Source organism: Trachurus japonicus, chromosome 23 (genome assembly GCF_045865225.1).
Source record: "Trachurus japonicus isolate A0001 chromosome 23, Traja_1.0".
Lineage (NCBI taxonomy): Eukaryota > Metazoa > Chordata > Actinopteri > Carangiformes > Carangidae > Trachurus > Trachurus japonicus.
Genome location: NC_140929.1, coordinates 25,858,066 through 25,885,452, shown reverse-complemented (window position 1 = coordinate 25,885,452; position 27,387 = coordinate 25,858,066). Strand labels below are relative to the sequence as shown.

The following is a 27,387-nucleotide window of genomic DNA, read 5'->3' as shown; positions in this document are numbered from 1 at the left end:
ACGTGATACATTCTGTGCAGCCTGGATCAGGGTCTGCAAACCGAGAGCTGATTTTCAGAGTTAACAGATTACAAAAGGCTTCAGGTAAAAGCTTTAAGACTACAAAGAGCCATCCAATCACACAGTGAGACAGCGTTAATTAACTTTACTGATTTTACCTGCTCTAATATCCAACAGGTTTCCCTCCGTCATGGATCAAATTTATTCCTAAACAAAAATAGAAATCCATGTCTGAAAAGGCAGCCTATTAATAACAGGCATAAGCATACATGTCAAAGAAAAAATATTCATCCTTAATACATTTCAGCTAACAAATAATATTAATGGTTGTTTGAACTGGTCCGTTGCATCTACAGCAATTTCATATCCAGTTGATTCTAATTAACAATGATAACAAGAGGACTTGTATAGACTTTCCAGGGAAACCATGACATTTTAAATCCAAGAGTCTAAAGGGCAGAAAACTGTAAATGATCCTCTGGTTTTCTTGAGCACAAGGTAACAAGTGTGATTAAAGATTATTAAACCAGAAACAAGAGTCCAATGAGTGTAAATTTCCACAATAAAGGCAAATATTAAAATGTCAAGGTCTCCCGTTGAACAGCGTTTTGTAAGATTTACAAGAAAACTAAAGCTTGTGCTGCTGGGTATACAGTAAATAGGAGCTGAGAGTGTGGATTAGCTACTAATTTGTCTCTAAATCTGAAGAGAAATGACAACCTCAACTGCTGTACCCTAAATCCATTCTTCTCACATAACACGGTAAAGTGTCTCATGTAGTTTGGCATTATATTTTCTACATATCAAACCGTTCTGCGAGAGCAAAGGCCAGCTTTATTCTCGCAAACGGTGGCTTAAAATAAAGTGACGCTGAAATATTCAGTTCATTCTAGACGTCTGTCTGTATACTTCATAGACTACTGTTTAAAAAAAAAACATTTAGAAGATCTGGAACAAGTGGAAGAGCACCCAGATGTCAGTCTCTACTCACTGTGGCGTAACAAATAAGCATAAACATCAACAAACAATCCAGAAACTAATTAGGCATATCTTTATAGCTCATAGTCCTGTTCTTTTTTCTTTTTTTTTGATTTCAGAAATTGGACTCACAGATTTTGTTGCTGCTTATCTAACCTCACACAGCCTGGCAGATATGGCAATATGGACATGACAACACCCAATCAGAAGAGGATGTGTGTTATGAGTATTTCTCCACTGGCCTTGGGATGATTTACATCTTAAAGGCTGAAATACCTCAACACTTTACTGTGAAGGGCAGTGATGTGAAAGTAATCTGCCAGTTGTTCCGTTATAAAGGTGAAGTACCTTCTTCCTTTATGGTCAGTCTGTTGCTCATTTGACTCACAGTAACATCCTCCCTGTGGCATGGATCAATTCTGCATTAACATTAATACAGTGTGTTCAGACTCAGTTTGTGCTGCACTGACACCAGCAGAATCGAGACCAGTGCTGGGCTCAAGTAGTCGGACAGAGAGAGAAATACCTTTTGAAACTACCTGAAAACGCTGACCACGGACTCCAAATGAAGTAGTGAGCATCTGAAGTCTGTTCTGCCACAGTAATGTCAGGAATTCCAGTTAACGCTCTAATAAAGTGCAGGGAGAATACCCCTGTTGGAAAAAGAAAATCTCACTATGTACGTACAGACTATGCCTTGAAAAGAGGAACTTAGACATGTGACGGTATGTTCTGCTCTGTGCCACGACTCTAAACAGCAGCCAGTGTTGTGCTCTCGTCTCAGATGCAAACAGCAGCTGCGTGACCACTGGTTACTCGTCCCGAAGGCTGTTTGTTACACGAAAAAAGAAAATACATTTTTCAAAAGAAAGGCATTTTTGACTACACTTTTCACACACACACACACACACTTACAGACACCAAAAGCGGATGCAGAAAGCAGCGCACATCTTCTGCTTGTTGGATCCACAAAGATGACTAAAACTGTGTCGCTGCTGAAATGTGTGTCTAAAAACAAGAGGGGAAATCCAGGGGTTAGACAGCAGCGATGTAAACTAACAGAAAGGCTCTGTGTCAGTCAAGTTGTGATCTGACATTTTCACAGCTAATACACATTTGAAAAAAAAAAAAAAAACTATCACTGACCACGCACGTGCTAATACTCAGAATTTTGTTGGACCATGCCAAGAGGTACCAATCAGCCAGTTTAACATCTAAATATCTCAACATCAATGGTTGTTTTTGCACTGATTTATAGAGCTAATCCCATATAAAAGTTTCTACAGATTTCTGGCAGAAGAATTAACTGTTTTATCTTTTTAGGATATTCATTTCACAACCAGGTTGAGCACTTCTTGAGATCTTCCTACAACAGCAGACCACTGACTGATTACTGAGAAAAATAGAGCCACTTGACACACTTTAAGACCTAATTTGACTTCATACACGCACGCACGCACGCACGCACGCACGCACGCACGCACACATACACATACGCTCAAACATGCAAACACAGAAACAAGTAGGTCAGGAAACCAGTCAGCCAGTCACTTGGTCAGGTCAGGTGGGAGAGGAGGACCAGCCCCCTTCACCAGCCTTCTGCTGATTGATAAAAATCACACTTGATCCCCCCCCCCCAAAGTTGCGTCATGTGACCAAATCCCATCGACACTCTGAAAACCTCTCTGATGTGGCCTAAAGCAGGAAGCCACCAATCAAGTCCAGTCCGTGACCGTCGATGAAGGAGCTGATGCTCGTCACAAGAGGAGGAGGCTCTCGCAGAGCGGAGGAGTGTGGTCTTCAAAGGTATCTTCCAGTCCAGTAGAAACTCAGGAGGCTTTGTGCCTCAGACTTTAGCCCCAGTACAGAGTACTGTGCTGCTGGTACGCAGGTGGTCTAGAGCTCTGCGGCGGCTGGTGGTTTGGTGGTGGTCATGATCTTCATGTACTGTGTGAAGATGGCCTCGAAGGCCTCGTCTCTGTGGATCATGGCACCAAACACTAATGGCTGGAGGAGAGAGATGCTGAATAATTAAAACATTTCTACATATCGCATATTGCACTGCAGAGAGTTGTCCTATAATGTTAAAGGATCATAGGGCAGGATCAATGAGAACGGCTAGTGACGCGAGGGCCGCTGCGGGTAACTACAGCAACCAGCGAAGCCACCGGCACGGGAGCGCGCACAGACTCTTCACTGTTTACTTAAAGCTAGGAACACACCGCCCCGACGCCGACGGCCTTTGTCCAACAAGTCTGTCGCCTCTCGTCAGCCACAGTCGGGAGAAAGGAAACAGTGAAACACACCGCCCCGACGACTGCCGACCAGAGCGATAGAAATACAGACCAATTTTAAGTTTTAAAGTGGTAATAATCTTTGCCATGTATAGTAACCATGTTGACTTAACAAAATACAATTTATTAGACTGATCGGTTCATTGTAAAACATTTATTTACGTAAATGTGGTGATTTCAGTACGTAGCCCAGAGGCAGTCCTGCTCACTTTTCATTCAAACAAACTAATGCCACTGCCACAGTTGTTCATTTTCATCAATGAGACCAACATTAATCTCCTAAAATTAATTAATTGGGGGGGGGGTAGAGAAATAGATAGATGATAGATGATCTTTAGTATGGCTTTTAACAGGGCTTTCAGTTGTGCTGGGTTGTTTGCTGGCGGGCGAAGAGTCCATTGCTTCCCAAACAGTAATTTGGATCCACCGCGGTTGCCCTCTTCATGTATCCATTCGAAGGCAGTCGGGGACGCGCATGCAGCGTCATCTGACATCAGGTCCGCCAGCCAGCGCGCAAAATCCACCCCCTGAATTGCAGTGCATTATGCAGCACAGACCCTGTTCAGGGCAATGGAGAGATATGCGGGTGGGCTCGTTCTTTTTTGGTTTTGAACGCTTCCTCACTCATTATTATTTACAAAACATAAAACGCATGTGTATTTTCTCACAAATCCTGCCCTAAGACCCTTTAAAGGATATACTGTTGTTGTCCAGTGAAAGCCTCATGTTTCAACTTGTGTCTGCCAAAGTAAATCTACCAAGATACCTGAAAATCTGGTCAAAATATATTCATATGTATACTGGTTAACATGTTACCATTCATTTTTATTGGTGCTTCTAACAGATGTCTGTGGGACGGCTTCTAGTATCAAGTGGGTTAAATATTTCTTACACTCATCATTTTAACCCATTAATGAGAGAATGAAGAATCTGAACCAACAGTTAGTGATGGCATCACACCACTTGCCCGACTGTTTCGAGCATATAAAGCAGAAGTGTCGGTGGGCTGGTTGCATAAGCATATCCTTAATTTCTCCCATTATACCTATATAAAAATATTTCTTCAGCTGATAATAATACCTCTTAGAGTTAGACTCCAACAAAACAGGCACCCACTATCAGACTTTATATTGCAACATTCTCCTTGACTACAATAACATTATGACACCCGGTTTGGTTAGAGAACTAAGTTTAATTAAAAACTGAATGAAAGGATGAGACCTGTGACAGTCATGACATCATGACGCCTTGTCAATTCTTCCCTTCAACAGCCAGCAGATGTCATTATTTTGACTGTATCAAATGCTCCACAGCAGTGAATCACTTTCAGTGTAATTGTCTCGATGTGGTTCAGTGCTTCAGAAAGCTTTGGTTTCACCACCACTACCCACAGTATAATGGAAAAGAAACATGTACTGTACCTTCTGAGTTGAAGGAGTAGCTATGGAAATTCCCATCCCACTTCCTGGTAGGACTGATAGCACTTTGTACTGGTGGATAAAAAGAAGCAGGACAGTCATTATAGTTTGAAGATTCATCTGCTGTGATTAAATCCGCTTGCCAATTTGATTCAATTAAAAATTAAAAGTGTATTTAAGTGTGGTTACCTTCTGGATGTCAGTGATGTCCACCAGCTTAATGACTTTATTCTTCTTGGAGGAGCCGGACCTGGAGCTGGAGCTCTCAAAGCACAGGTAACTGACAGAGAGAAAGAATGGAGGTGAAAAGTTGAGAGGGGTCCTGAGAAAACAAAGAGGCTGAGCTAAACGGACCACAGCTTAAATTGACTTGTTGTCAGTTAGGTACCCAGAGAGTTAAAGAGATTTAAAGATCAGATATTCTCAAAAGGAGGCCTGTCCTACTTGATCCACTATTGACTGACTGACACACTCAGACGGGAGAAGAGAGAGAGAGAAGATGGGGTGTAGCTCTTAGTAAAGAACCGTTTCAAAAACTTATTACCACAGAGCCATTTGCTTAAGTGACCTTTTAGAGTAACCTCTTTTGCAGTCTGAGATGTAATGATGGAAGATCCCCTCAGGAGAAAAGATGTCCCACTTACTTCTCTGTGACATAGAGCATGCCATTCCTGATGTAGTCTGTGGGCATCTTCCTGTCTCGGTTGATCAGGCAACACCTCCAGCCGTTCTCACACACTGTGAACATGAAGTAGAAAACATTGAGAACTTTGATTTGTGTTAAAAATCATTGGAAAACATGTACACAGACTGGTTTAAAACCACTGTGCTGAGAAAATCCACATTTATTTGTTTTCTCAGGGTCACACAATGAGAATATCAACAGGTCCACAACAGTTTTTCTTTTTCAGCAGTAAGTCCCCTCACCCGCCAGAGGGCGCTCCGACTCTGACAGATTAAATATCTCATGAAAAGCTCCCTTCTTGGTGCTGTGGGAGCGACCGGTCTCCTCCTCTCTGCCCACCCCACATGGGACGGTGGCGAGGCTGCTGCGAGAGACCACCGGCGGAACCTGGAGGGAGAGGAGGGCCGGGGGGGGGGTGGCGGTGGTGGGGAAGTGAGAGAAATGGCCGTGAAGGAAGACAAGAGTGATAACGAGGGAAGGGAGAAAGGAGAGGGAGAAATATTTTAACTCAAGTAGAGCAACACATTATGGGGAACCATCCATCAGAACTGAATGTTCCCGGATCTGTCGGGACAAGTGGCCGCTCTTGAAACAGCTCCTCAGCTTTCATTACCGCACCATGTGTTTCTCTGCAGCTGGCTCAGGTGGGACGTGCAAAGCAGAGAGTAAGGCCACCATTCACCATTCACCATTCATACTGTTACTGTAAAGCCAGCTGCTTAGTTAGTTTGTTTAACTATCAGAAAATGTTACATATATAATATTGTGTATAGTATTTGTGTAGGTGTATGTATCACACTACTACTAAAATGTACCTTCATATATTTAAGCTAGAATTTTATTGTGAGGTCACCGTAGGTTAAATAGCTACATATGATAAAAAAGCTTGAAATTAATCAACCAACACCATTTAAAACATCTAAAAGCAATTACATTAGAGGGATAATTACTACCTACAGTGGGGAATAGGCACTAATTGAGCTAATATAAAATTACAGTGGTCAAGGGACTATTCTATGTGCATGTGATCTACTCAGTTAAACACACTGCTACTTCTAACTGAGCATCTATGTCAATGGATCAAAAACATCAGTTATTATTCACTAGTTTGACAAAAGAAATTTGACAAAAATGAGTCTGATATTTATGATGAGTTAGAAAAATATATCTTCAACTTAATAAAAGGTTACTGTGACATTTTGATCCATTCTGTTTTGCAATCATTGACAGCCAGTCCTGAGCCAGTCCTGAGCTGGCAGCACACCCAGGCACAATCGAGGAATCAAACGGAAACACACCAGAGTCCCTACCTTCTCTGTGCCAGAGAGCTGAGAGAGAGAAAACGACAGAGTACACCTGTGACTGAGGCCACAGCAGAAACACACAAACACAAGCTCACACACACACTCAAACCTATCTAGACAGACAGTGTGCACGATCCACAACAGGAGAACACACAGTGAGCGGCTGCATTTTAATGTATTATTGACGAGTAGTAATATAGTAATATGTAATATGTTATTGATCTCTTTTTCTCTCTGTGCCTCTCCATGGGGGGTCAGTGGTGGGAGGTGGACTGACAGTTCAGTAGGTGGGCTCATGCCAACATGACAGGCATGACCTGCAGCCAAACTCTACTGCCACACAAACAGGACTATTTGTAAATCTTACAACTCATTTTGTATTACATGTTAATTGGACACAAGTTCATTCTGTGGCAAGTAGATACTTCAATAATTAGCTGGTTGTAAATAAAAGATAAATCCAGAAAAAATGTTGGCAAAAGGTTTTTGTGACGCAAATGCAAAGCCCCTATAGCTGTAACCTTAAACTGGCTAAAGTGGAGGTTTTTAGGTATGCAACAAAGACGGCTTGAGCAGAGAATTAGTAGTAATCTGCATGTGTATATTGGGAGTAAGTTGAGGAAAGCACAAACGTGAAGGGAGGAAATGAGGGAGTGATGAACATGTGTTTTTTTTTTCTCTAAGCGTTTTGGTCGCCTTACCCGCCGCGACACTGTGGCGTTGGTCCTCTCTTTGAGCTGGGGGTCGGTGGGAAGGCTGTTCCACACGATGTGAGGTGTGTCGTACTTGTCACGCAGCTTTGGACAACTCTTGAACAGGAAGTCTATGATGAAGAACTTGATGCCAGCATACAGGCCTTGGGAGAGGAAAAATGCAGAATAAGAGAAAGAATGGAAACAACTTTTGTGGAAGCAGAGGTTATCATCTACATCTTGCACAACAATGCTGTCAGGTCAAGTCACTCCTTCTTTCCAAGACCTCAAATAATGTTTATTTCTTAGGCCTTGGTGAAGCTTTTTTTTATCCTTGTAGCAACCAAAAACGTAATAACAGCCAATAACGTAATAATTTTGGCCATTTTAAATGTAATAAAGCCAATAATGTAATAACGTGCCAATAATGTAATAACATTTTTGAGCCAATAACGTAATAACTTTTTGCCAATAATGTAACAAGTTATTGGCTGGTTATTACGTTATTGGCCTAGTATTAAAAAAAACCTTTGAAAATGTAATAATTGGTGCCAATAATGTAATAATACATAAATATGACTGCAGTTCTTGGAAATAAAAGTCTTTTTTGCAGTTTTGTGCAGTTTGCTAATCAAAAATAGGTATAGTGGATGACAGTCATATTTATTCATCCAAGATATGTACTATCTTTCACCTCTCTCTCTCACTTCTACCGTGCTTAATGATATGTTTGCAGTAAGTAAGCATTGTAGGCTATCAACAACCTCCAAAACATAACCAAACTTGTGTATTGAATGGTGTCTGCCAGCCAGTTTATGTTTCAGTCATGTATAACTTCCTGCCTCAGACAAACCATTGGAAATAGGCAATGTGAAATGTGATAATTCCAGCATGGCTCGGAGGAGCAATGGCGTTGATTTGGTTTTACCATTGATTTTTTTAAAAATTAACATTTAGCCATAATTTTTCCAACTTGATGGTTAGCGTTATCTCCAGAACACCCAACTGAAGTTCGGTAGTGTTTTCATTCACAAATGTAAAAAAAAACAAAAAACCTTTATACTGTATGGAGCAATATGAACATCTACCTTTAGACTTTCACAGTATTAATATAGAACCTATGCTGCTTTATCATCACTGTAAAAAAAAACATTGAAATGTCACTTTATCCAACATGGGACATAAACTGGCTGGCAGACACCATTCAATACACAAGTTTGGTTATGTTTTGGAGGTTGTTGATAGCCTACAATGCTTACTTCTTCCGTTTGCAAACATATCATTAAGCATGGTAGAAGTGAGTGAGTGAGTGAGAGGAAAGATAGTACATATCTTGGATGAATAAATATGACCACTATGTCATCCACACCTATTTTTAATTAGCAAACTGTACAAAAAATTTAAAAAAAAAAAAAAAAAAAAAAAGCCTTTTATTTCCAAGAACTGCAGTCATATTTAAGTATTATTACATTATCGGCACCAGTTATTACCAGCCAATAATGTAATAACTTATTACATTATTGGCAAAAAAGTTATTACGTTATTGGCTCAAAAGTTTTATTACATTATCGGCTTTATTACATTTAAAATGGCCAAAATTATTACGTTATTGGCTGTTATTATGTTTTTGGTTGCTACAATCCTTCACATCATTTAAATTCTTTATGTATTTTCTTCTTTAAAAGACACATTGGAAAAAGCTTAAGTTTTTATTGAATACATTTATACAGCCAGAGTATGAGCTGGCTTTTTTTTTTTTTTTTTATAAAATAAGGTGAAATATATTGTACAATATATTGTACAGAACAGGGAGAACTAACAAAAGATCCACAAAAATCCAAGAAACATTTGACAACCTGAGCACTATAAAACTAGAGTTGGCAAATACGTTAGATCGGCATCCATTCTCTATAGTGATTTTTTGGTAGTCCCTTACATTTACACCAACAGGGAGGTGCATTTAGGGCTCACGTGAGGAGAGACAACCCTGTTTAGTTAACAAGAATAAACAGTACCATTGTGTCAACATTTGCTCTAAGCATCTTTCTAAGAAATACGAATCACACAGAACTTTGGAGACCTTGTGTTCACAAGGAATAGCTGAAACAGTTTCATCAGATAATCAGGCATGCCAACAGCCTAGAGCTGCTCCTCACAGGCACAGGGAGAACTGTTACACAAGTGTTGCATGAATGTACTTGGTTGTGTGTGTTGCATTGAGCATAAGTATTTTCATTCAGAGCCAAATGCAGTATGTACAGATGTAGCCACCTAGAAGTTCCCCCTGGTCCCTGTCGGGACCTCTGCGGGACCGTGATGGGTCCGTGGCGGGTCCGTGACGGGCTCCCGCTTGGCCCGTGGCGATAATTTAATCCCCCGCGATGACGTAGCGAACGCAGCCACGACTGTTAACGCCCCTCTGCAGCCCGTGTGAAAATCAGCTGCAGTGTCTCATTAGTCCACGGGGAGGAGCAGTGATTTTGACCCGAGTTAATCTGTCAATCACTTTTCCTCCTCCTTTCTTTTTTCCCTCAGATGAATTGCTATAATTGCCTCCAAAACAGGCGATCTATAAGTAGCTTCAAAGATAAATAAACACCGACAGAGCACAAATAAAAATGTATATCACTCGCAGTTTACCTGTCTACAGAATTTGCATTCTAGTAAATGTTTGCCTTGTGGTGGTTTTAATGTTAACACTGAAGCATACGGTGCGCAAATAAACCCTAACGAATAAATAAACAACATGCCAACGTATCCGTGAATATACACGCATGAGACTATATGTGTAAAATGAAAGTGTGGAAGTGACCGCCCTTATATTCAAACAAGAGGAAAGAGAAATAATTATGAGGTTCATAAATTAAAACCACATGTGCGTCGTGCGCCCTCGCCATGGCACAGCTGAGACTTATCATAGGCTACTGGATGTTTTTTGTTTGTTTGTGTGAAACCTGTAATATAAACAGTTATTTACAAGCCCCTCTTTCAGTTTTTACAAGCCCCCTCTTTCAGTTTTTGTCGGCAACCATGAAATCTGCTGTGCATCTCTGGCTTGCTCATTCACTCCCGATCCGCAAATAAATAAATACATTTCTAGTGACCACAGCGCGTCACGTCTCAGAACCACGGGCTACATTTGTGTATTTATTAGGGCTGTGCAAGTTGCGTTATGGCAACTCATTAAACTATTAACGCCGACATGTATTTTACTGCGCATTAATGCATGTTGCTCACATGCTTTTATTTTGTAAAAGTCTGTTGCTGGCTGCTGCTGCTGCTGTGTAGGGGTCAGAGTCACCGTAAACATGCGCTGTGCACCTCTGTAAAATTCTCAATAAAATTGAATTCATGAATGAGTCTATTTTTCACCACAGAATACTAATATCCCTCCCCCTGCGCTATGCTGACCCGACGCGTCTAGTGGTTGACAGCTCTCTCTCTCTCTTTTTTTTTTTTACTTTTAATGATAAAGTCACGTCAAACCAGCCATTCCCATTAGGAGAGCCAAATGCCTGACGCGCGATTCCGCGATGATCTACTGGCACTGACGCACCTGTCTTAATATGGAACTCAACATGAGAGCGAAGGTGCGCTCTGCTCTTATTTCCATCTCATCTCAAAAGAGAGAGAGAGAGAGAGAGAGAGAGAGAGAGAGAGAGAGAGAGAGAGCATACAGTACGCTATACAGCGCGCACTGCACATCAGCTGATCCGCCGGTCCACTTATGCAAGTTAGTCAGATAATCAGGGCCGTTGCTAGGAATTCTGGGGCCCCTGAAAGAATACTAAAGTGGGCCCCTGACTTTTCCACTTTTTTTTCTTAGACTACATATGTATGATCATTTTTTATTTAGCCTACTTTGTTTTGATGCTAATGCAGCATTACTATGAGTATTAGTCAGGGTCTTATGCAGAATAATTCAGTCATACAAAGATTAGACTAGGTGCAGCAGGTGTCTTCAACTTTGTGTGTGATATCAAATCGGAATGGGGTTTATAGGGGGATTGACAGTATAGGCTAGTGCTATAACTAGTAAATTATAGTGAAAAATCAACACATTTAATTAATAAATTTAATCCACAGGAAGTACAGAGTTAAATGAAATTCCAGCACTGACTCCATATGTTCAGACCATCTGCAATCCTGTTTGACACACTGTGTGTGTGTGTGTGTGTGTGTGTGTGTGTGTGTGTGTGTGTGTGTGTGTGTGACAGTTGAGGGTCCTGTCACTATGCCTCCTATTGATCATGCGCCCTGGCTACTTGGCCAAGGGGATGTGCCTTTGGCCGAATGGTTAGCGCACATGACTGTTACCCGAGAGTCTGGGGTTCAAAGCCCGTCCTGGACCCTCTTCACCTTGCCACATGTGCCTTTCCTAACCTCTGCCATGAAGCACTGTTGCAAAATTACAACATTTTTTTGTAAGATAGATAATAATGTAAGATAATCATGAAAATAAAAATGTTTAAAGCAGGACCTTATAAGGAAATACCTGCTCATTTTCTAATCAATTCATAGTCAAAGCGGCGGGGGATGCTTGGAGATGGTAATGCTCTGGAGCAGGTATGAATGTTCAGGGGTTTGGAGTGTGTTGTTGCTCAGGAGAGAGTCTGGTCCAGCTAGCCTTCCAACATAACATCCCCTCCCCCGGTCCTCCTTCAAAGTTGAACAGCCAGCTCCATTGCAAGCTCTGTGCGATTTGTGTGACAATGGGTGACCGATAGGTGGCCCATTAGGGCAAACAAAAGATTGAGCAATGATAATGCTAATTATCTGGTCGAAGGCATGCACTGAATACCTGCAACTGCAAACATCTTAAAAAGGCTTTCATCACTCCCTTAGTTTTTTCCTATTTAAATGTAGATTCACAGTAAATAAATTGTGATAAAAAAAAATTGACAGTAGGTATTATTAGCTACAACAATTTATTTCCAGATAAAACAGTGGCCAGCGCATCTCCAGTAGCTAGGTCTGTTATAATTTCACTTCTTAAATCAAACATGTACTCGTGGTTCTATGAATTATGTGAATTTCCACTCACCACCAGCGGCGACACTTTAAATGCCGCCTCTGGCGATATGTACTGTTCTGTGAGAGAAGCGCCATCTCCTGGTCATGTCATGTATTTCATTGAATGGGTGGAGTTCCAGTAAAAACTAGTCACACCCAGGAAAAGGAGGGGGTCACTCCAGCTGCTGGGACTTTGCTGGAGCTCAGCTGGAACTCTCATGGGAACTGCATGGCAGCTGCATGGCAGGCCGCCACAGACTCGTTAATTAATGCAAACACTGCTGGTTGATAAGTTTCGTTTTTACCGCGCAACACTGGCATGCATGCTCTCGCTCTCTCTCTCTCTCTCTCTCTCTCTCTCTGTGAGTGAGTGAACACAGCGAAGGAGCGCTACGTGGAGATGAATTAACGGAACGATATTGCTTTGATGGGGGGGGGCAGAATCAATTTGGTCTACGTATGGGAAACAATAGGTGTGTGTTTGAGTAAAATGAACGTTTGTGTTTCATTCCATAAACTACTGAAAACAATTTCTCCCAAAAATGATGGTCAAAATAACAAAAAAAGATGCAGTGTGTTCAGACCTGTAATAGTAATGCAAAGAAAACAAGTTGATATTCATTTTTAAACAGACCACTAATGTTTTAATTTAGGAAGAGTTCAGATTAATATAGATGGAAATTTAATCCTGCAGCAACAGTGATTGTTTACTGATATACTGATTATTTACTGATACATATGTTATAGTTCTAAGATTTTCTATTAAAATAAAGCCAATAATGACATTTTTTGTGTTCTCTTTTTATTTGGAAAAGTACCGAAAAGTATCTAAAAGTATCGAAAAACATGTTGGTACCGATACCGGTACCAAAATGTTGGTATCGTGACAACACTACTTACAACTTAAAAGACCTTTATTGTCCTTAACGGAAATTTGTGCTGCACAGCAGCTCAACAATCCCCATCCAATTTGTGTGTCTCACCCATCATGAAGCCCATCAGCTTGTATGGCAGGACGCAGGAGGTGATGAAAGCCACCCACAGGCAGATGTAAAGTTTCCGGGTGCTCTCTGGCTGCACCCACATGAACAGGCTGAAAGACAAACACACAGAATCATTTAGGAGAAGAGAAACAACATGCGAGTTGAGCTTTAGTCATTTCATACCAGTTGCTTGCAATGCAGGCATTTTTAAAACGTACTTCTTTATCTTCTCCAAAACATCTGCCATCTTTCCAAACAGGTTCTGTTAAAAGAGTTGAATCACTGTATGAAGCCATACTGTTCCATTATCTGTGCACTTTTCTCGAGGAGGAATCATAATTTACATCATGTGTGTTGTACCTGTGCTTTTTGCGCAACGTCCAGTACAAGCTGGAACTTTTCAGACACAGTCAAATCTTCCTTTGGAGGCTCCTGCATAAATCAAAGAGACAAATTAATAAGCCATGCTGTCCTCCACTGATGGGTAGAGGTTCCTGACAGACAGGAAGCTGTGAAACACGGGGGTGAGAAGTTGTCTTACCATGGGTTCAGAGACCTCAGGCACAATGCTCCACTGGATCCTCCAACCTCTGGAATTGAAAGAAATATTGAGTATTGTAAAAAAAAAAATAAAAAAAAATAAAGATATTTTGTGTGCTTTGTTTGAACTAGGTCACCAAAAACACATCTTCATCCAGTGAAGTTAGTGTTTCAAACCCCTTTACAACCTTAATTTTTAAGGTAACAAGCTGTCCCAGTTTGACAGTCTGACTCCAGACAGATGTCTGACAAATACTAATGTGCCCTCATTTCATAATGATCCCCAACAAACACGCCCCATTTTGAATGATTTTGCTGATGGTTATGTAACATCAATTACATTTGTCTGTTTGCATCAGTGAGTAAAAGCTGGCGTTGATCTTGTCTGATAAAATGTCTTGGGGGTCCGTGGTACAGCTATGATGATCATCGAAACAAGAATTTGTGCATGATTTAAATATCTGCCTTTTACAGCCACACCATTTGTTGTTCTTCACAGTGCACCTGTTCACCACTAACACAGCTGAAGCCGAGGGCAAGATGGCTTGTCTTGTTAAGCTCCGGTGAGGTTTCCTGAATATCCGTCTAAAATACGTGTTCACCTGGTGAAACGTCATAAATGCGCCTGAGAGTAGCTCTATAATGAGCCTGGACGAGACATGGATCTCAGGCGTGGAAGACACGACGGATGTGTTGCAGGCTAAAGTGAAACAACTCGAAAAACAAATAACTGACATGGCAGACAATATAGATGATTTAGAGAACCGCAGCCGCAGATGTAACCTTCGTCAGGTCGGGCTACCCGAGGGCATGGAGTCACTTTCATGGAGTCATGGCTTCCCTCCTATCTCAATCTCACAACTAAAACTGGGAAGATCAAGTTGGACCGCGCTCACTGCTCCCTAGCACCGAAGCTGGGCACTAGCCAACGTGCCAGACCCATCATCATGAAACTTCACAACTTTGCTGATAAACAACGAGTGATGGCCGCAGCCCGGCGCCTTGCTACGGAGCTGAATCAGCCAGCAGACTGGATCAAAGTTTCCCTCTTTAATGATTATTCGGCGGCGGCGGCCAAGAAACGTAAGGCTTTTGATGAGGTGAAGAGTTGTCTGAGGAGGAAGAATGTGGATTATGTGCTTCCATATCCCGCTACACTGAAGCTGTCGGTCAACGGCAAGGAGAAGAGATTTAACACACCGGAGGCAGCTGCGACTTACATGGAATCGCTGCCCTGAATTTCTGTAACCACCGGACTATTCCTTTCATTTAACATTGTGCCTGGACTGTACTTTATGAAGCAATGTGAGTACCTGCCAAATTCAGGCGTGTGTGACTCTGCCCCTTTTCTTTCCTACTGCTTATAATCAACCAGGTGAAATGTCCCACTCATCGTGTGCTTGACAGACTGTGTTTTTGTCTAAGAATAGGCGTGAGTTAAGCGCATGTTGCACCTGTCGGTTCTCACCGGCAGGCAGGCATGAATAAATATTTGAATATATTCGAATATTAATATTAATAAACAAATGAAGTTCGAATATGATTTTTTGGGCAAATGTTGCCTAGGCTATTGTATCCTATCCAAATGATCCCTACTTTGTTTTCTAAAAGGGTATTGAATGACATAAATGGATGGCTCAGATCTTTTATTTGGAACAAGCGTAGACCTAGGCTTAAGATGGCAGTATTACATCTACCAAGTTCAATGGGTATCGTGGACTTACCTAATATTAAAATTTATCAACTCTGTGCCCATTTAAAATTTGTAAACGACTGGGTTAAGGGTAAAACTTCAATCTGGTTGGATATTGAGACAGCATTGTCACAGTGCAAACTAAGTGACATATTATTTTTATTAATGTTAAAGAAATTAAAGCCTTTTGTACAAATCATGTAACAATCAACACTCTAAAAGCCATCCCGAGGGAAGATCAAATATAACATCCATCTTTACCCCAATAAATAATCCTGCTTTTCCACCAGGTTCTTCAGACCCTGGTTTGGGGGGGTCTAATAAGAATATTCAATGTCTCAGTGACCTTTTCTCAGATTATAAAATGTCATCTGAACAGCTTACTAACAGTTACAAATTGGCCAAACAAGATTTCTTTCGCTTTTTGCAAATAGGGCATTATATCATTCAAAGCACAACCCTTATTGATCACCCTGAAATATCTGCTGTTGAGAAAATTCTGTTTCAACAACAGTTGAAAGAGTCTCTGAGCTCATGCTACCATGCACTTAATGGTTTTTCTACTACTGATGCGCAGGGGGTCAGAGGTGTGTGGGAGAGGGAGCTGTCTGTGACCATAGATGAAGAAAAGTGGGATACCATTTGGTCTCTTGCAAAAAGGATTTCAATTTGTACTCGGACAAGAGAAATACAATTGAAGATTTTACACAGATTACATATATCCCCTCACCGCAGGCACCTCTTTAGCCGCTCTCTTTCCCCTTTATGTCTCAAGTGTAAAACTGATGTGGGAACTTACATCATTGTTTCTGGTCTTGTCATAAACTTCAAAGATATTGGGTTGAAATTATAAGTGAAATGGAGAGAATTTTTCACATTAATATAGAAATGGATCCCATGTCTGTGATTCTAGGTCTTCCAGGTGACTGTCTAAAAACAGCAGTCAACAAAAGATTATATAATATTCTAACGTTCGCAGCTAGGAAAAATATTCTCTTGCAGTGGGTCAGTGATAAGATTCCCTCTGTCTGTGGTTGGCGTAAAAAATCTTTTGAACCGATCCCTCTAGAATATCGTCATACATTACAGCGTAGATCAATTCTACAGGGTGTGGCGCCCATTTTTGGACTATATCGGGCTGGACCTTTCCTCCATTCTATCAAAAGGACTATTGTGCACTTGAACGACATTTGGGTACTGTAAGACTGGCCCACCACCTCTTGTATTATGCCATATGTTCATCTCTCATGTAAGAGCTATTGTGTACGTTTTGTGTTTGTTTTGTTAGTTTTTGTAGACACTGTTTTGTTGAATGGAAACAAAAACTATACAATGAAGAAGAAAAAAACACAGCTGTAATCTCTGTTACAGAGTTTAATTGGGTTTTATTACACTAACCATCTAACAGCTGAAAAATGCATCAAATCGAAAGCCGAGGCAGCAGCGCTTTAACATCATAATATCTGGACACTTGCTGCTTCTCTACTTACAGACGGTCCAATTAACTGTTTAGAAATGTTTTTACCTGGCAATGAGGTAATTTAAGGACAATCGCAGGATAGCCAGGAAGAGGAACATGGGAATGGCCCAGCCATGCCAAGCAGCATTCATATAGATCTGCAGACAAAAGACAACACAGAAGAATTATAGTTAAAATATAGAATATTTTTTGGTTTGTTGGACATGTTTTTTTCTCCATCAACTTGAATGATTTCAGCCCATAACGCTGTTCACTTGTCATAATTTGTATTCAATAAGTTAATGCAATGACTTCTTTCCCCAAGATAGCAGTTCATCCACCCTGACAGAAAACTCCTGACTTTCTGTAAAATTTTCAAATGATACAAAAATAATTAATCTTTTAGGTGTCACTCTTCCACCGTGATTGTTTATTCCTGCCATGCTTTATTAACAGACCTCTGCTCAGGAAAACTGTGTGGCTTTAAGTCTGGGGGAAAAAACAAGCTGATGACAAGATAAATCGAAGGTTCCCTTTTATGATGATAGGGGAGGCTCATTATGACATGATGACTTACAACATTTAATTCTGGGCTTCAGAATGGCAGGATAAGATGCTATTAGAGTCACCTGTCAGCACAAGGACAAGATCATCTTGATATATTGAGAAGGTCTGGGCCTGTATGGTCAGTGGTTTGAAGATGATTTAGCATAATTACTGACTCTGGACATTAACAAAGATCTGATTAGACCTCTACAGTCCCTGGAAGAATCAATGTTAATCTGTCACTGTGGAGCAGAAATGACTTAACTGTCATTTACTAGAGGTGTAAGAACAAAGAGGCTCAGAGTCAAGTTATAGATCCTACCAGTGCTTTAAGTGGGAAAAAATAAGTACCGGTACTCCCCTTTTCAGCTGTTGGCTGGTAAATTAGGCAGTGGGCGGTCGATACCAGCACATCATTAAGTGACAGGCTACTGTACATTCAAATATGATGCTGATTTAAAAAAAAAAAAACGTTCAATTGAACTTTCCAGAAAGATTTTTAAGAAGTATTTTTTTGTTAAAATCCATCTGTGAATAATGTATGACGACAAATGAATCAGTATTTGTTATTTGAAGTTTACCCACTTCATAAAGTGTCCCTATCCTATCCTAATTGCTGTTTCTTTTGCATCAACAAATTATTGCCAACATGAGTTTATTCACTACTGTAACTGTTTCTGCAGAAGGAACAGCAACGTTTACAACAGTAAAGTCACAATAAACTCAATATCTGGAAACAAATTAAAATTTTCACTAAAATCAAGCTGAATGAGTAATTCCTCCAGATGCTGCTGTGATTCACTACATTCAGGTAGCCTAATGTTAGACAAGGGTTTAGGGCTGGTTTGTCTCAGCTAGAAGTTTTTTGTGATTTGTGGCCAGATAAACAGCCTGTCAGCTGTCATTGTTCTAACAAGCTGACAGCAACAGCCCTATATCTTAAGTTGAATAGAGCCTGGTTGCACCAAAAAGACCACTTTTTTCTAGAAAGCTGGGGAAAATGCATTTTTGTGAAAGAGAGTCTCTCTCCCCCACCACTAAAAACATGTCGGCTAGGTTAATCCTCCAGTCAGTGCCCCTGACCAAAGGCACTGGCTCATAATCTGGAGTTGGTCCCCGGGCGCTGCACCGCGGCTGCCCACTGCTCCTCAGGGATGGGTTAAATGCAGAGAAAGAATTTCACTGTACTAGCTGTATATGTGACTAATAAAGTACCTTTACCTTTACCTTTACCTTTCAAGAAAAACAGTGATTTATCCGTTTTAATTTTGGCTTCAAAAACATGTAAGACATCAGAAAATTTCATTTCACATGTTTTTTCATTGACCCCCCCCCCAAAAAAACCAAAAAAAACCCAAAACAAAACAACAACAACTAAAATACAAGTACGAGCAGTTTCTGCCCCCTCCCCCTTCACCCTCTCCTAACCCCCTCTTCTCTCCTCTCCTACTTCTCCTCCTGCTGCATCCCCTCGTCTCTGAAGTAGGGAGGGAGACGTCATGGCGTCTTCAGCCTCTTTGCTGGACGCGGCCACGCTGATCTCTCGCTTCGTCGTCACGTCGGTTTCAGACAGCAGCTGGTGAAACTGACTCCGCGATCCGCTTTCGCTTTGGCATTTTGGTGCTGATCATATAGATCAGTTTAGCTTTCCTGCCCCCTCCGATCACTTCATGCTGGAGCTATGCTAATAGCATCCGTGGCTAAGCTTTCCTCCAGCTCCACGTTACACTTGTTCCAGGCTCTGCCCGTCATTTTTCTCTAGAAATAGAAACTTTTTCCAACTTTTTTATCTCCGTACCGATCGCGCTCGACCTCTCCTTCTTCTTCACTTCTTGCTCTGATCTACAGTCTTCTTCGTTCTATGCATTCCAGAAGCGCGAGAGCGTCCCCATTTACCAGCCGCAGAAAAGTGCATTTGACGTCTATGGACGTCATTGGCACTCAAGCGCTGGATTTTGATTGACGTCCATAGACGTCAATGGCACTCAATGAGTTAAGCATGTTGAATACAGTAAGTGGTAGGCTACTTGTTGGTAGGCTACCACTGGGAAGTCATGTTAATGGCTTTATACTGTAACTCACGAAGGTTTTAGTCGCTCCACATTCACGTCTCGTCTGCAGCACATGGATACTATGACGAGGCAGCGGCGTGTGCTCCGTGCATGTGAGAGAGCCATGGGTTAGAGAGTGCGCAGAGCGCGGCAGCCCCGCCCCTCAGTGAGAGACAAAGGAGCAGCAGAGAACAGAGCAGGGCAACAGAACCGTGGTGCTCAGGGTGAAAGAGGCATCACTATCACGAATCGGTCAGTGAGAATGAGAACAGGACAGAGTACGTCCAGACTCCCCAGTACGCCGTAAAAAGTCCTGGTACGCCGGGGGTTAAAATCTAGACGTGCTGGTACCCCGTACCAGTGCGTACCGGCCCACTTAAAGCACTGGATCCTACTTTCCTATACATTGAATGATATATTACTTATAGATTCAGAAATTCAAAGAATAATGTGTTTGTGAGTTGAGAATTATGAGTAGGAGAAGTGTACACTCACAATGAAGGCAATAGCTGAGGTGTAGACGGAGTGCCAATTCGATAAGGCGGAGAGGTTCCTTAAGAAGTTGGTGACAGGTCTGGCTCCTCTCTCTGAAACAAGGGTACAGGAATTATTATGTCAAAATCACAGTTTCTCTGCTATCAGTATACATTTCTGAGCATTAATGTAAATCTTAATACCAGACTTAGGTTTTCTAAGTGAAGGACATTTTTTCAGCATGAAAATCAGTTCTGTAAATGTTTTGAGTACTTACTGAGTCGCCTCATATTTTCTGTCAACCTATATTGAAAACACAAAAGGTCAAGTTCAGAACAGACGTAAGTGCTTGTGCAAAAACAGACACACACAAAACAAGAAGCTTTCTTAGGTGTGAGAGGAGGTGGCAACACTTCGGCCTTCATCAGCCTGGAATGACTCACTTGCCTTTACAGAAGGGGAGAGAAAGAATGAAGGAGAGAATAAGTGAGAGATTTCTTTCTCTCCTCTCTCTGTAAAATCAAGGACAATCTGAATGCATTGGATTTAGAAAGAGTTCAGCAGTGAGTCAGCGACAGTGCAGCACAGCTCTAAGGTACACATCAGTACATGATTTTAATACATCTGAAGAGTACATTTAAGTTATTAAATATTATTCCACTCCTCACATATAAGCAAATAAATGTACTAAATGGCAGCACACCCTGAGAACTTCTGTCTCCACATCTCCTTGAACAACCACAGATCAATACCTCGGGGCAGACACTTCATATTGTATTCTGAAGCAGCTCTCCCACCTTTTAGCACTTAGCGGTTCCTCTGTCTCCACTGTGTTCTCCTCTGGCTGGAAGCGGAAGTCTTCGATGTAAACCCCAAAGCGCTCGTACAGCCATTTCTGCAGCCGTGAACTCCACACCTCCTTCTGTTGTTTCTCTGCTAAAGAGAACAGAAGGGGAATGTAATCAGTGCCTTAGATTAGGTTTGACATGAGGGGAAACTATTCCCCCAACCCTGCCCATGAGCCGCAGCCATCCAAAGCGTATGGAGCTGGAGTAATTAGGAAGGTACTTGATACTCTGTGTCTAAAGAACAGTCCACCGGCCCGCTGACATGGAGGTCCACTGGCTTTTGTCCCGATGGCCAGAGTAACTATGAAGGGTTTTACTGTACTTGGATGGTACACATAGTGGGTAGTGCAGCTATCATGTCAATAATCGAGACCATTCTTTTTTAAAAACTGATGGGATGTACAGGTGCATCTCAATAAATTAAATAAATAAATAAAGTATTGAGTGCATATGGACACATTTTTGGAAGACCAACATTTCCATATTAGAAATGATTTTTTTTTTAAAGCAGAAGTAAGTGATATATTTGTGTTAATATAAGTCTTAAATAGTTATATCTTCCGACAGCAATCACTTACATAGAGTGTTTGGACTGAAACACGGGTCTCTCAGTCCCTCTGCTCTGCTCTGAGCCGAAGAGAAAACATTTTCGTATCCTACAGTTTTTATCCAATGAGGAGAGAGAACGGCATGCAGGGCTGTGTGTGCAGCCAAGGAACGCCGTGAATGTGGCGACGTAGCGACGAGGACTGTTATGGTGCGTTCAAGGTAACTCGTATTTTTCCGACCGTGAAGTGGTACCAGTTCGATCTGGTACGAGTTCACCGGTCGGAAGTTACGAGTGGCCGTTATAGTGACTTTCACCTGTAAAACAGGTCGGAAAAACACGAGTGGGTTGCCTGAAACGCTACAAAGTCATAAGTTGTGACTTGAAGCTGTAATTTACGATTTCAAAAGCCTGCCTGGAACGCAGCATTAGCGAAAACGACCGGACCACTTACTTCTGCTTTAATTGGCCTTTTGTAATATTCACATTTTTTTTAAGATAGTGAATTTTAGGGTTAGGCTTATTTCATCAAATGTAAGCCATAATCATTACAATTGAAAGAAATTAAATAAATAAAGATGATATAGATCAGGGGTCGGCAATAGGCGGCCCGTGGGCTGAATGTGGCCCGCCGAACCTTCCAATGTGGCCTGCGACTGAGTTCGAATAGTTTACGTACTGAATTTCTCGGTCTCTGTGCCTACAGGCGCCTGTAAGTCAATGTGCTGGGACACGGAAACACGTGTCCCAGCGCATTGTTTGTGTGTGCCTGTGAGCCCCAGCACTGGGATAAGGAAACGCCCAAATCACCATCCGAGAATGTTTGGGGAGCTGGCTGCAGGGTTTTCCCTGCCTGTCTGCAAAGGCTATGGGTGATTTTGGCCTTGGTTGGTTCAACCGTGTGTGCATCGTGCATGAGGGGCCGTTCAGATGGAGCGTCTTTGGCGCGCGCTCAAACCCATTCATGCGCGTCATGCGTGCTCCCAACTCAAAAGTTGTAGTGGCACGCATTTGATGCGACGCAGTTGTTTTTCCGTGCACGTCCGCGGTGCACAGCTGCATGGACCTGCTTCTCCCCCGGTGCTGTGTCCCGCTGCCCCCTTGGCCTGTGTCTCTCCTACTGTTTCCCACTGAGCTCTGCCTCGTTTGAAAGGTGAAGGAAGCCCGTCAAAGACGTCGCCTCCGAGATGTAGAATGTGTGTCTAACCCTAACCCTACCCCTGAACTCTGGGTGCTTGTCAGGGATTAGCATGGCTAATAAATTGCCCTATGTTCCTAGATAAGAGAGATGCACCATCCAAAGTAGGATGGACACCATCTCTCTGAATCAGACCAGTCTTTCCCCAGAAGGAGGTCCAGTTATCTATGTAAGCCACGTCGTTATCTAAGCACCACCTAGACATCCAGCGATGGATGTCTAGGTGGTGGTATGACTGAGGTGACTGTGGTGTATGACTGAGGGTATGTTGAGCAGCTTTCACAGGTGACTGTGAAGGCGAGACTGAAAAAACAAAAGCGGCTCAGTCAAATTGCACTGAGAGGATAAATACACAGTTAAAAAAAAGACAATGTAATTACGGCAGCATGAAAGCTTTAGGGCAATTGTTTTTCCTCCTCCGATTTATTATAAAAACTCAAGTGTTTTGTTGATGATGACATTCAGTTAGAGGCTATTTTAATCTGTAGTTTACAGTTACCACAGTCCCATCAGCCAAAATGACTCTGTTCAGCCCCTGTCTTTTATCTAACATGTTACGCTCACTTTCTCTATGTCCCTTAATCCACACAGCACACACACAACCATACAAACAATGCACATTTAATCCATGCTAAAACACTCATGACATCCACACACACCCTTATGACAGTAGTTGGAGCTCAGGCTTGTCTGCCCTAGATGAAATGATCTACAATCATAACCCATTTTCCATAATTAGCCACTTGGTCTCTCCCTCTGTCACACACACACACACACACACTAGAGTTCTCAACGGGCCGGGCCAGCCCGACAAACCCGACGGAACCCATGGGTTCGGGCCGGGTTCGGGTCGAAAAAATATGAAAGTGACCCGGGTCGGGTCGGACCTCGGGCTTCCTTTTTCCTCTCTCATAAAACACATTTATGGTGTAAATTGTTGTTTGTTTACGTGTGAGTCTCAGGCAATTATATCCCACTCTGCATGTTGTGCTGCTGTGGGCAGAACCACTGAAACATTACGATAGGCATGTACCTACTCCTGCAGCTGACAGCTGTGCGTCAACGGCACACGCACTGGTTGGTGGATAAACCTCCACAAAGACGCACCGTTCCCGCGGCGGAAATGTAATCAATTGCGCCCGCTGATCAAAGGGCAACTGTAGCCTATAGTAGTACGTTAAGTCCTGCCCGGTACCGGAGGGGCCAGATGACGTGAGGCAGAAGACGAGTGCTGCGTCACCGGCAGTGGCACGTCCTGCTGCAAAGAAAGCACGCCGCTTTTTTTTTTTCGGGCCGGGCCGGGTTCAGACAGATAATTAATGCTGGTGTGTCGGGTTCCGTCGGGTCCGGGCTTAATAACCCGCGGGTCGGGCCGGTGCGGGTTGTAATTTTCAGGCCCGTTGAGAACTCTAACACACACACACACACACACACACACACACAGGGTCACTGGAAGTCAAACAATGACAATAACTGTTATTCAACCCAAAACAGAAGCGGAAACATTTCGGGAAACTCATCTTTCTACCACTCATAAACAGACACACACAACACAAACTGTTTCCAGTGTGTGAATACAGTTTGTTTTGTTGCATCTTTGCTCCTCTTTCAACTCATTCCACATAAAAAAAATCATCCTGTAGTTATGTAATTCTGTTACCATGCACCCCACACACAGCTATATGTCCTAGAGCAGGGGTGTCAAAGTCATTATAGGTCAGGGGCCGCATTCGGCCTAATTTGATCTCAAGAGGGCCGGAACAGTAAAATGATCGCATTTGCATATTAACCTGTAAATAACAAGAACTCCACATTTTTCCCTTTGTACTTTGTGCAAAGTACATTATTAAGATGTGTACAGTTTATGAGCTATCCTTTTTACAAAAAAATATGAACATTCTGAAATTTAGGGCTGGGCAATATGAACCAAAAGTAATATTGTAATATTTTTTTTAACTGAATGGCAATATAGGATATACATAGACCTATAGCCTATTTATACTATTTCCATGATGTAATTATGAGTTTCCACCAATTAGCAGCCAGTAGCGGCTTAATATTTTTGTCAGAGGCAAATCCTTAAAAAGGCTGTCAGTTCTAGGTCAAAACCACATGTGGCAAATGACACAGACAATTGTAGGTATTGGGCTGATATTAAATTGTAGCTATAGGAAAAATACATCTCCCTCTCTCTCTCTCTCTCACACACGCACACACACACACACACACACACCTGTAGCTGCGCTGTCACTCTCCTCTCTCTCTGTTCCCCTCCTCTGTTGCTTTGAGCTCCCAGCTGTGCGTGGATACGTAACTACAGGTTATATCTGGCTTATCACCGGGCCAGTTCTGCCCCCAGGCCGGTTCTGCCCCACCAACCCGACCGGACACGCCGGTTCGGATCGAGAATTTGCGCTAATGAGTCCGGCCACGTCGCGCCGGGGCTTCATCAGCAGGTCGGACCGTGTTGGGTTTTAACTTTCAGGCCCAGTGAGAACTTGAGCCGAGCTGGACCAAGAGCAGGACTTTAGCGGTGAATGTCGGTGCTGTCCTTACACTACGCAACGAGCCGCTGTTGTTGTGTTGTAGTAGTCAATACGTGAGAGTCGGCGGCTCTGTGTCTCTGTTGTCCGCTGCAACTTGAGGGAGGGAGGGAGGGAGGGAGGGGCGGGGGGGAGAGGAGAAGTGGCGCTCACTCAATCTGTGAGGGAGGGGCGGGGGAGTGAGCTCAGCAGACTGCTGAGAGAGGGCCGAAAGAAACGGAACTCCAACATTTGTCCCGCGGGCCGGATTGGACCGCCTGGCGGGCCGGATTGGACCGCCTGGCGGGCCGGTCCCGGCCTGCGGGCCTTGACTTTGACACCTATGTCCTAGAGTAACCCAACAATCCCCTGACACAGTATGTTCCTATAAAGCACTCGACCGCACACACATCCCCAGCTCCCCTGCACACACGCGCATGCACACACGTCTTCTTGATTTACTCCCACACTCGGAAGCCGTCAAAGTCTTCCTTCCCTACTAATTTCCTGTCGGCCCCCCACGGCCTCCCCCTCTGTTCCCCCACAAGGTCTTACCTGTTCCATTGTTTGAGGGTGACTGCTGTTTTCGGGGAGGCTGTGGTGGGGAGTCCTCCAGCCTGTGGTAGAGAGAGCAGAGGGAGAGAAGTGTCAGTCTCACTTCTCTTTTGTGAGGGCTGTAAGTCACACAGCAGACAGGTCTCAGGAAGTTCACATTTTAATATGCACTGGCTAAATCAACAACTGTCACGAGATCAAGACACACACACACACAGACAGATGAAACAGACTGGGGAAGAAAACAATTTCAGTCTCCATTTGCTTTTGTTATGTCTAACATTTTTTGGACAAACAAATACAGGTTAAAAGCAAGAGTGTACACAGAGCCTGAGCATACATGCACCTACAAGCTCACACAGTAGTTTCTACCTCTTTATATTTGAGTCAAGCAAATTCTATGGCAAACCTGTGGGCTACAGCAAAACACTAAATGGAGATGAGTGTATCTCAAGCTGTTAATCTGACATAAATAAGGAGGCTTATATGCAGAATCAAATATTAATCACAAGAAAAAAAGGCCTTCCTATAGTTTGAAACAACATTTTTAATGGATTTATGGTCATCATATTTCCAATGGTCAAGAAATACTTACTGCAAAACAGAAAGACTGAATTGATCCTCTCGCTGTATTTTAAGAGAGAAGATCAACTCAGTGTTTCTGTGGCAAAAGGTGTGGAGACTGTAACTGTCCCAGTGTCTGAATATCTAAACAAGGAATCTGGTACGGAAGAAGATACAGAACCAAACTCTGCTGCTTCTCTTCCACTAACTTTGACAGCAGAACCTGTCGTCAACACTTGTATCTCGGATGAAGCAGACGAGCAGCCAGAGCTCAGCCAAGAACCAAATTGTGCTCCACTTACAGCAGTTCCTCACATTCCCACTGAAAAAGTTGCCGTCATCACAACAGTGCTGGATGACGTCACCACGAGCCAGGGTGACACAGGGCTGACAACAGAGGTGAAGGGAAGGAGGTGAACCTGCCACGTCTGTGACTGGCTTCAAAAAACCAACATCTTCAAAAACACACTGAAATTCTTTTTGGGCGGTATAACTTTAGCAGGTTATAATTTTTTGTTAGGTTTTTCTTTTTACTATCTTTTAGCATCAGCTGGAGGTGGGGATAATCACAGGCTGCACCATCTCGGTAACCTTGAACATTAACACATGATTGTGAAGTCAGCTGAGCCAGGGTGTCGGGGCCCCTGTACTCAATCAGGGATCCGCCAGCCACCAATCAGGGCCTTTATGGATGACCTGACAGTCACCACGGAGTCGGTACCAGGGTGTAGATGGATCCTGCAAAGCTCATCCAGTGGGCACGGATGAGTTTTAAACCAGCCAAGTCCAGAGCACTAGTGGTGAAGAAGGGCAAGGTCACTGACAGGTTCCGATTTAACATCGAAGGGAAGCAAATACCAACCATCTCTGAGAAGCCAGTGAAAAGCTTGGGTAAGGTGTTCGACAGCAGCCTCAAGGACTCTTCATCGCTTCAGTCCACCTGCCAGGAACTGGATAGCTGGCTAAGAGCAGTTGACATATCTGGCCTCCCAGGCAAGTTACCAGCATGGTGTTCTGCCAAGG

General features: G+C 42.7%; 1 protein-coding gene across 5 annotated transcripts in view; it reads right to left on the bottom strand.

The window, feature by feature from the left end:
• Positions 1–1,070: 1,070 nt before the first annotated feature.
• The window catches only part of gramd4a (GRAM domain containing 4a), a 173,840-nt gene continuing 147,523 nt past the window's right edge, over positions 1,071–27,387 (bottom strand). For 2 of the 5 annotated variants that reach the window (XM_085768621.1, XM_085768625.1), the window contains 16 exons: positions 25,801–25,862; positions 20,928–21,066; positions 20,408–20,433; positions 20,152–20,243; positions 17,126–17,217; positions 13,909–13,957; positions 13,728–13,799; positions 13,586–13,629; positions 13,368–13,477; positions 7,381–7,535; positions 6,686–6,703; positions 5,618–5,762; positions 5,335–5,428; positions 4,880–4,970; positions 4,694–4,762; positions 2,614–2,985 (listed from right to left, as the gene is read on the bottom strand). In XM_085768621.1, the coding sequence (XP_085624747.1) occupies positions 2,875–2,985; positions 4,694–4,762; positions 4,880–4,970; positions 5,335–5,428; positions 5,618–5,762; positions 6,686–6,703; positions 7,381–7,535; positions 13,368–13,477; positions 13,586–13,629; positions 13,728–13,799; positions 13,909–13,957; positions 17,126–17,217; positions 20,152–20,243; positions 20,408–20,433; positions 20,928–21,066; positions 25,801–25,862 (1,369 nt within the window). In that variant the 3' untranslated portion in view covers positions 2,614–2,874. Of the gene's footprint in view, positions 2,986–4,693; positions 4,763–4,879; positions 4,971–5,334; positions 5,429–5,617; positions 5,763–6,685; positions 6,704–7,380; positions 7,536–13,367; positions 13,478–13,585; positions 13,630–13,727; positions 13,800–13,908; positions 13,958–17,125; positions 17,218–20,151; positions 20,244–20,407; positions 20,434–20,927; positions 21,067–25,800; positions 25,863–27,387 lie in introns of all 5 variants that reach the window. The other 3 variants (XM_085768622.1, XM_085768623.1, XM_085768624.1) reach the window with 3 other exon arrangements.